This window comes from Rhinopithecus bieti, unplaced genomic scaffold (genome assembly GCF_001698545.2).
Source record: "Rhinopithecus bieti isolate Rb0 unplaced genomic scaffold, ASM169854v2 scaffold_47707, whole genome shotgun sequence".
NCBI classification, from domain to species: domain Eukaryota; kingdom Metazoa; phylum Chordata; class Mammalia; order Primates; family Cercopithecidae; genus Rhinopithecus; species Rhinopithecus bieti.
The window spans coordinates 858,516-868,417 of NW_016819117.1; the positions used below are offsets into that span (position 1 = coordinate 858,516).

Consider the following 9,902-nt stretch of genomic DNA (forward strand, 5'->3'; position numbering starts at 1 on the left):
TAGGTTAAAAACAAATCACTTCCTGTAGATTTGTTCCAAGTATGTCAGGTTTTTTTTTTTAATATTAATACTGTAAAACAACAAAAACTATCAAAACGATCATTTGCTGGTAGGATAAATTTCTTTTTAGGTTCACATTTTCTTTTCTTTTGGCGGGGGAGAGTCGGGGGGGTGGGGGATGGAGTTTCACTGTTGTTGCCCAGGGTGGAGTGCAGTGGCACGATCTCGGCTCGCTGTTGCAACCTCCACCTCCCAGGTTCAAGGAATTCTCCTGCCTCAGCCTCCCCAGTAGCTGTGATTACAGGCATTCACCACCGCGCCCAGCTAATATTTTATTTTTAGTAGAGACGGGGTTTCTCCACGTTGGTTAGGCTGGTCTCCAACTCCCAACCTCAGGTCATCCACCTGCCTCAGCCTTTCAAAGTGCTGGGATTACAGGCATGAGCCACCCTGCCCAGCCAGGTTCACATTTTCTAAATGAATTATTTCTACAAACATTATATTTAAATCTTAAAATTAAAATGACAATGAAGAAAATATTTTCAAGTTAAGTCAAGCAGGAAAATGAAGTCAAGCAGGAACGACAGGGCCTGCGAATTCTTCAGAGAGGAATAAACAGACCTTGAAGACTCCCAGGGTGCTATGAATGGAAAGGGAGTCTAGGATGATGCCCAGGTCTCCGGCTTGCAGGAATACAGAACAAGGGAGAAGAAACAGGTTTGGGGGAGATTAATTCCATTTTGGAGTTTAAGGAGCCTGTGAGCTGCCCAGCAGAGGTGTCTATGGAGCCTGCTAAAGCTAGGAAAAGGATTTGAGGCCTTAGGGTTTAGGAATTTGGGGATCTTTGCTGTAAAGGTATGAGTGAAGATGCCTGCTGTTCCTCCACACCCTGGGGGCATCTTCCTTGAAGAAATCAAAGGAAACTGATGTAAGACTTATTGAAAGTATCATTTTTTTTTTCATGCTTTGGAAGAAATGTTCTTTAAAACCTAGGGTGGTACCAGATTTAATAACTCCAGGTTTTTCTTTTTTTTCTTTTTGAGACAGTCTCGCTCTGTCACCCAGGCTGGAGTGCAGTGGAATGATCTCCACTCACTGCAAGCTCCGCCTCCCGGGATCACGCCATTCTCCTGCCTCAGCCTCCGGAGTAGCTGGGACTACAGGTGCCGCCACCTTGCCGGCTAGTTTTTTGTATTTTTTTTTAGTAGAGACGGGGTTTCACCGTGTTAGCCAGGATGGTCTCGATCTCCTGACCTCGTGATCCGCCCGCCTCGGCCTCCCGAAGTGCTGGGATTACAGGCGTGAGCCACCGCGCCCGGCCCAACCCCAGGTTTTTGTATTTTTTTTAGTAGAGACGGGGTTTCACCGTGTTAGCCAGGATGGTCTCGATCTCCTGACCTCGTGATCCGCCCGCCTCGGCCTCCCGAAGTGCTGGGATTACAGGCGTGAGCCACCGCGCCCGGCCCAACCCCAGGTTTTTCACTGTGAATGTATAAGTATTTCACTTTTCTTGGGGACAAAATGCACGGCCCTGGCAGGACCTTCTGAGGCAGTTCATCGGTTTAGACGTGACCATTTGGGCTAACATATTCCTTGAAAGAATTTTCGTTTTAAAACAATTTCTGGCCAGGCACAGTGGCTCACCCCCGTTAGTAATCCTAACACTTTGGGAGGCCGAGGTGAGTGGATCACCTGAGGTCAGGAGTTTGACACCAGCCTAGCCAACATAGTGAAACCCCGTCTCTACTGAACATACAAAACAATTAGCCAGATGCAGTGGTGCGCACCTGCAATCCCAGCTACTCAGGAGGCTGAGGCAGAACTGCTTGAACCCGGAAGGCAGAGGTTGCCGTGAGCCGAGATCGCACCACCACACTCAAGCCTGGGTGACAGAGCGAGACTCCACTTCGAAAAAAAAACAAAAAAACAATTTCCACCTTCTGCCCAGCTATGTCATCTCAAGTATCGCTGCAGTTATGTCTGTTCTAGCATGCTTACAATGGTCTCCCTCTCAAATGCTTATCTGGGGAGGTCCATGTGCCACATACTCTGGGGAAAATAAACCCTACAGCCCAGTTGGGAAAACAAGACAAACACACTACAAAAATAGTTAAATACAACTGGGCACAGTGGCTCCTGCCTGTAACCCCAGCACTTTGGGAGGCCAAAGTGGGCAGATCGCTTAAGGTCAGGAGTTCAAGACCAGCCTGGCCAACACGGCAACACCCTGTCTCTACTAAAAATACAAAAATTAGCCAGGAGTGGTGGTGTGCCTATAATCCCAGCTACTCAGGAGGCTGGGGCAGGAGAAGTGCTTAAACCCGGGAGGCAGAGGTTGCAGTGAGCCAAGATTGTACCACTGCACTCCAGCCTAGGCAACAGAGTAAGACTCCATCTCAAAAACTAATAATAATAAATACTAACTGTACTGAATTAACTGTTCACCTATCAATCTGCTCTGTTACCATCCTTTGAAAACTTGGCCAGGCGCAGTGGCTCAAGCCTGTAATCCCAGCACTTTGGGAGGCCAAGACGGGTGGATCACGAGGTCAGGAGATTGAGACCATCCTGGCTAACACGGTGAAACCTCGTCTCTACTAAAAAATACAAAAAAACTAGCCGGGCAAGGTGGCGGGCGCCTGTAGTCCCAGCTACTCGGGAGGCTGAGGCAGGAGAATGGCCTAAACCCGGGAGGCGGAGCTTCCAGTGAGCTGAGATCCGGCCACTGCACTCCAGCCTGGGCGGCAGAGCCAGATTCCGTCTCAAAAAAAAAAAAAAAGAAAACTCCAGGAGTAGGGAAGATCCACCCACCATCCCCAGCTGGCCCTGGGTCTGTCCACGGCACAGGTGTGAGGTCAGCAACTGGAAAAGCCCTCCCAGATCGCTGCCCTGGAGGCACTTGGGATCTGCTGCATGTGGGATAGTCACATTGTCAAAAATGTATATGTATATATGTATGAAAACAATTGACCGGGCACAGTGGCTCACGCCTGTAATCCCAGAACTTTGGGAGGCCAAGGCGGGCAGATCACTTGAGGTCGGGAATCCAAGACCAGCCTGGCCAACATGGCGAAACCCCATCTCTACTAAACATGGTGGCGCATGCCTGTGATCGAAGCTACCCTGGAGGCTGAGGCAGGAGAATCGCTTGAACCCAGGAGGCGGAGGTTGCAGTGAGCCAAGATCCCACCACTGCACTCCAGCCTAGGTGACAGAGCAAGACTCCATCTCAAAACAAGAGACAAAAGAATCTGGGGCCGGGCATGGTGGCTCCTACCTGTAATCCCAGCACTTTGGGAGGCCAAGGAGGAGAGATCACTTGAGGTCAGGAGTTTCAGGCCAGCCTGGCACATGCCAAAATCCCGTCTCTACTGAAAATATAAAAATGATCTGGGTGTGGTGGCACAAGCCCGTAGTTCCAGCTACTCGGGAGGCTGAGGCAGAAGAATCGCTTGAACCCAGGAGACAGAGGGTGCAGTGAGCCAAAACTGTGCCTCTGCACTCCAGTCTGGGCGACAGAGTAAGACCCTGTCTCGAAAATGAAAAACAACAAAAAACAGCAACAACAAATATCATTTAGGTAACCCAAAATAGTGCCCATCATTTGTGAAAAGAAATACTCATTAGTTGTATTCTACTCAGAAAATTGTTGCCTTGCTTAAAAAGTTTTGCAGAAAACTGCAAAAGTTCCTCATTTCTGGTACTATTTGGTGATATATATGTAGGTTTCTCTCCTCAGTTCCCACTCTCGGGGGAAAAAAAAGGAAAACGAAACTTTTAAAATAGCTGCTGGTGCAACTAACTTATGTGCTCTGGTAAGTAAGATTAAAATAAAAAACAATAATTGCTAAAATACCCTCTTTTAAAAAACTAGATGCGAAAAGGAATCATCTAACCCCATATTATAAAATTAAAATTTATTTTCAATTTGTTATTGTGCATAATATGGAGAAGTGTTCTTTACACTGGCCACACAGCACGTAATAAAGTTTCACACTTCTGCCAGACAGTCTATCTCAGAAAGCAAATTACCTGCACACTAACACTGGATTACAGGTGTCACCAGAATTGCTTTGGAAACGTGATTATGTTATACAAAGACTGGGCAAATCCAACAGCACACAGTGCAACTGACACCTTTCCTAAGGATCTGAAAGGTCTTGCGGATGGAATCCTTGGACATCAAGCGCCAGGCAAGGAGCAGGTTCCGATCTGCTCAGATTCTACTCCGCCTTCACGCGGATCAGCATAACCAAGAGCTCCACCCACCATCCAAGTCCTTCAGTGCGGAGGACGCACGCATAGCCAGGACAGTCACGGGCAAACGTGACATCAAATCCGAAGGGCGGCTGTCAGCTCCCTTCCTGCCAGCTCCAGCGGGCACCCCCTCAACTTCTTGCTCCGTGGGCAGCTGGAGTTTCAGCCTCCTCAGAACGATCACTGGGCTCTGGCTCCTCTCCCAACTCCCGTCTCAGCCACTGGTCCGCCTCGCTCTCCTCCCTCAGGTAGCACCAGATGACCAGCGCCATGAGGAAGAAGCTGAGGGGCAGCACCTTCCACCAGGGCTGCTGATGTCCCTTTCCCATGGAATGGCCCACAGACCAGCGGCTAGGATTAGCTTTGCTGGAGGAAAAGTTAATGGGGCGGTCAGGGTCGTCCTCTTCCTCGGCGGCAGGCTGGGCCCGATCCCGGGAACGGGGCAGGGGATGAAGGCTTCCAGAAGCCCAGCCCATGAGCCTCAGCGCCCGGACGGCCCTGGAAGAGAGAGAGCAGTAAGCGCTCCGCCCGCCCGCCGGTGCCTGCCCTCGACCCTCCGTGACCTTGAGGAGCTCACCCGGCTGCCGGTGCACACAGGACACGGTTCATTACGGCCTTGACTCCGCGTTCGACGCCGTGGCGCGCCGTGATCACGTCACTTCCGTCGCCCGAAAGAGGAAATCAGAAACCGGACGCCATACCAGGCCTCCGCTCACGACTACAGAACGTGGTTTCAGTAGCGCAGCGGAAATGACGTTTGACGCGGGGAGCTCTTTCCGTCGCAGGCCCCAACGCCGCCGGAGAACGCGATGGCATGCCGGGAAATGTAGTTCTCCGTCCCTTTCGAATAGGACCGAGACCCCGGTCCCTGGCCCCAAAGAGAGGCGGGGCGTCACGGGGGCGGCCGTCGTCCTCAGAGAGTTGTCTGAGTTTGCCTCGGAGCAGCTCTGAGCCGTCATGAAGGTGCGCGGGGCATGGGTAGGGATCCGCGCCCTCAGCCCTGCCCTGCCCGCCCTGGGCTGGGCGCCCGCACCTCTCTGCCGGCTTTCCCCCAGGCCGTGGCGCAGCCCTGTGTTTGTTTGTTTGTTTGTTTTTCCCGTTTGGTTCTTTGCATGGGACAGGGACTCGCTCTGTCCCCTAGGCTGGACGGCAGTGGCGCGATCTCACATCACTGCGGCCTCTGAAACCGCCTTTGCAAAAATTATCACTGAGGAAGTTATGACAATGAAAGAGATCAGACCTAACTAAGGTGCTGCGTCGTGCTTCCCACCCTTAAGCTGTCCTGGTTCATTACTGGGCGTGGACAGAGCTAACTTCGGGAAGGATTTTTTTTTTTTTATTTATTTTTTTTTTTGAGACGGAGTCTTGCTCTGCCGCCCAGGCTGGAGTGCAGTGGCCAGATCTCAGCCCACTGCAAGCTCCGCCTCCCGGGTTCACGCCATTCTCCTGCCTCAGCCTCCCGAGTAGCTGGGACTACAGGCGCCCGCCACCTCGCCTGGCTAGTTTTTTGTAGTTTTAGTAGAGACGGGGTTTCACGGTGTTAGCCAGGATGGTCTCGATCTCCTGACCTCGTGATCCGCCCGCCTCGGCCTCCCAAAGTGCTGGGATTACAGGCTTGAGCCACCGCACCCGGCCCGGGAAGGATTTGAGTTCTTGGTTTGACTCTGAAACAAAGTTAACAGCCCTTTCCGGAAAAGAGCCCCTTCTTGCCTGAGGACCAGTCTGCCTTTGCAGGACTAATAAATCAGCTACAAAATTAGAAATTGTCGGGGCGTGGTGGCTCACGCCTGTAATCCCAGCACTTTGGGAGGCCAAGTCGGGCGGATCAGGAGGTCAGGAGATTGAGACCAACCTGGCCCACAGGGTGAAACCCTGTCTCTCTTAAAAGTACAAAAATATAGCCAGGCATGGTGTTGAACACCTGTAATGCCAGCTACTTGGGAGGCTGAGGCAGAGATTGCAATGAGCCGAGACTGTGACACTGCACTCCAGCCTGGGCCACAGAGCACTACTCCGTCTCAAAAAAAAAAAAATTAGAAATTATGGTTTAGGGGTCATGCTGCCTCTGGCTCCAAGAGTCTGAACCGGCTGGGCACGGTGGCTCATGCCTGTAATCCCAGTACTTTGGGAGGACTAGGCGGGCAGATCATGAGGTCAGGAGATCGAGACCATCCTGGCTAATACGGTGAAACCCTGTCTCTACTAAAAATACAAAAAGTTAGCTGGGCATGGTGGCACACGCTTGTAGTCCCAGCTACTCGGGAGGTTGAGGCAGGAGAATCGCTTGAACATGGGAGGCAGAGGTTGCAGTGAGCCAAAATGGCGCCACTGTACTCCAGCCTGGGTGACAGAGCGAGACCCCATCTCAAAAAAAAAAGAGTCTGGGCCGGGCGCGTTGGCTCAAGCCTGTAATCCTAGCACTTTGGGAGGCCGAGACGGGCGGATCACAAGGTCAGGAGATCGAGACCATCCTGGCTAACCCGGTGAAACCCTGTCTCTACTAAAAAATACAAAAAAAAAACTAGCCGGGCAAGGTGGTGGGTGCCTGTAGTCCCAGCTACTCGGGAGGCTGAGGCAGGAGAATGGCGTGAACCCGAAAGGCGGAGCTTGCAGTGAGCTGAGATCCGGCCACTGCACTCCAGTTTGGGCAACAGCAAGACTCCATCTCAAAAAAAAAAAAAAAAAAGGAGTCTGAACCTCCCCAAATTGCTTCTGGGGATAACATCACTATTGTAAAATTTAAGACCAGGCCAGGTGTGATGGCTCACGCCTGTAATACCAGCACTTTGGGAGGCCAAGTCGGGTGGATCACGAGGTCAGGAGATCGAGACCAGCCTGGCGAATGTGGTGAAACCCCGTCTCTACTAAAAATACAAAAATTAGCCTGAGATGGTGGCAGGAGCCTGTAGTTCCAGCTACTTGGGAAGCTGAGGGAGAAGAATCGCTTGAACCCTGGAGGTAGAGGTTGCGGTGAGCCAAGATCGTGCCATTGCACTCCAGCCTGGGCGACACAGCAAGATTCTGTCTCAAAAACAAAACAAAACAAGACAAAACAAAACAAAACAAAACAAAACCTAAGCTCAAAGCTCAGTGCCTGAGATATTTTGCAGGCCGTGTACTGGATGGATCAGCTGGTACCACCCAGACCGGTAATCTGGCCCAACCAGTTCTGCCATGCCACCCAGGAAGAGAGGAGTCTGAACATGAGTCCATCTCCAACCTGACCAGCCAGCACTCCCCACTTGCCAAGCCTATACCCACCAAATTAGCTTTAAAAACTCCTATCCCAGAATGCTTGGGGAGACTGATTAGAGTAATAATAAAACTCCTGTGTCCCGCACAGCCAGCTCTGTGTGAATTACTCCTCTATTGCACTCCCCCATGTCTTGATAAATTGGCTCTGTCTAGGCAGCCGGCAAGGTGAACCCATTCAGCACTTACACCTCCGCCTGCCAGGCCCAAGCGATTCTCCCACCTCAGCCTCCTGACTGGCTGGGACCACAGGCGCCCACCACCACACCTGGCTAATTTTTGTATGTTTAGTAGAAACGGGGTTTCACCATGTTAGCCAGGCTGGTCTGAAACTCCTGACCTCAGGTGATCTGCCCACCTTGGCCTCCCAACTGGGAGGTGAGTCACCGCATCCCGCTAATTTTTTTGTGTTTTTAGTAAAGACAGTTTCTCCATATTGCCCAGGCTGGTCTCAAACTCCTGGCCTCAAGTGACCCACCCACCTCAGCCTCTGAGTGCTAGGATTACAGGCATGAGCCACAATGCCCCCTGTCTGTTTTAGGCATTACCTAACTCCCCTAAGTTGGACCTCTACCCCAATCCCATTCTTTTTTTTTTTTTTTTTTTCAGACAGAGTCTTGCTCTGTCGCCCAGGCTGGAGTACAGTGGCCGGATCTCAGCTCACTGCAAGCTCCGCCTCCCGGGTTCACGCCATTCTCCTGCTTCAGCCTCCCGAGTAGCTGGGACTACAGGCGCCTGCCACCTCGCCCGGCTAGATTTTTGTATTTTTTTAGTAGAAACGGGGTTTCACCGTGTTGGACAGGATGGTCTCGATCTCCTGACCTCGTGATCCGCCCGCCTCGGCCTCCCAAAGCGCTGGGATTACAGGCGTGAGCCACCGCGCCCGGCCCCCCAATCCCATTCTTTACTGGGCCCCCGCCACTTACCCAGAGTCATCCAATCAGGGCTGCAGAGTCCATTTCCTTTTCTATTTCCTGTGGGTCTGGGGTCCCCTGAGTATTGTCCCTTCAGGATTTGCCAGAAAGATGTTACAGGACCCCAGCACTTTCTGAAAGTTAGCCTTTGGGAAGGGTCTTCCACGCGATAGTCCCTTGTGTGGTTCCACAGAAATACGTTACAGGAAAGGGTCCTGATCCAGACCCCAAGAGAGGGTTCTTGGATCTCATGCAAGAAAGTATTCACGGCGAGTCCATAGAGAAAAGTGAAAGCAAGTTTATTAGGAAAGTGAAGGAGTAAAAGAATGGCTACTCCAGAGCAAGGTGGCAGGTGCCTGTGGTCCCAGCTACTCGGGAGGCGGAGGCAGGAGAATGGCTTGAACCTGGGAGGCACAGGTTGCAGTGAGCTGAGATCGTGCCATTGCACTTCAGCCTGGGTAACAAGAGTGAAACTCTGTCTCTAAAAATAAAAAAAAAAAGAATGGCTACTCCATAGACAGCAGCTCCACCAGTGTCTTTGAAAAGCCCGAACCTTGGTGCCTTTGGGGAGACTGATGTGTGTAAGGACTCGTCTTCTGAGTGGCGGGGCCCACCTCAAGTCAATTAAAGTCTTTCTTTACTGCAATGCTGTGGTCTCAGGGAATAGATTTTGTCTGTGCAGCAGGTGGGACGAAACCTTCCGGCAGCTACACTAACCCCTCACCATGAAGGCTTGACAAGGAGCGCCCCAAAGCAACGGGACCCCCAAAGACCCCAGGCTCAGCTCCAGCGCCTGGCAGCCCCACCTCCTGGTGGGCCTGTAGGGGAGGCAGGAGGCCCTGTGCAGTGAGACTGAGCTTGGATTTCTCTCAACTCTGGGAATTTGAGGCCTGAAGCAAGTTTGTTTTTTGTTTTTTGTTTGGGACAAGGTCTTGTTCAAAAGACCAGGCTGGAGTGCAGAGGCACCATCATTGTTCACTGCAGTCTTGACCTCTTGGGCTCCCGCCATCTCCCACCTCAGCCTCTCAAGTAGCTGGGACTATCGGTGGGTGCCGTCATGCCTGGGTAATTTTTTTTTTTTTTTTTTAATTTGGAAAATAAGGCCGGGCGCAGTGGCTCACGCCGGTAATCCCAGCACTTTGGGAGGCCAAGGTGGGCAGATCACCTGAGGTCAGGAGTTCGAGACCAGCCTGGCCAACATGGTGAAACCCCATCTTTACTAAAAACACAAAAATTCGCCAGGCGTGGTGGCGCACACCTGTAATCCCAGCTACTCGGGAGGCTGAGGTGGGAGAACTGCTTGAACATGGGAGGTGGAGGTGTCAGTGAGCCAAGATTGCACCACTACACTCCAGCCTGGGCAACAGAGCAAGACACTGTCTCAGGAAAAAGAAAAGAAAAGATGTCATTTCTTTGTGTGTGTGTGTGTGTGTGTGTGTTTTCATCTTTTAAAATTTATTTTATTTATTTATGTATTGT

The 9,902-nt window shown here is 51.5% G+C and overlaps 1 protein-coding gene across 1 annotated transcript; it reads right to left on the bottom strand.

Moving 5' to 3' along the window:
• Nucleotides 1-3,896: 3,896 nt before the first annotated feature.
• Nucleotides 3,897-4,988, bottom strand: UQCC4 (ubiquinol-cytochrome c reductase complex assembly factor 4). Its single transcript, XM_017858427.1, has 2 exons — nucleotides 4,835-4,988; nucleotides 3,897-4,755 (listed from the first exon to the last, which is right to left on the bottom strand). The coding sequence occupies exons 1-2, from the start codon at nucleotides 4,864-4,866 to the stop codon at nucleotides 4,389-4,391; spliced, it is 399 nt and encodes a 132-aa protein (XP_017713916.1). The 5' UTR covers nucleotides 4,867-4,988; the 3' UTR covers nucleotides 3,897-4,388.
• Nucleotides 4,989-9,902: the final 4,914 nt, after the last annotated feature.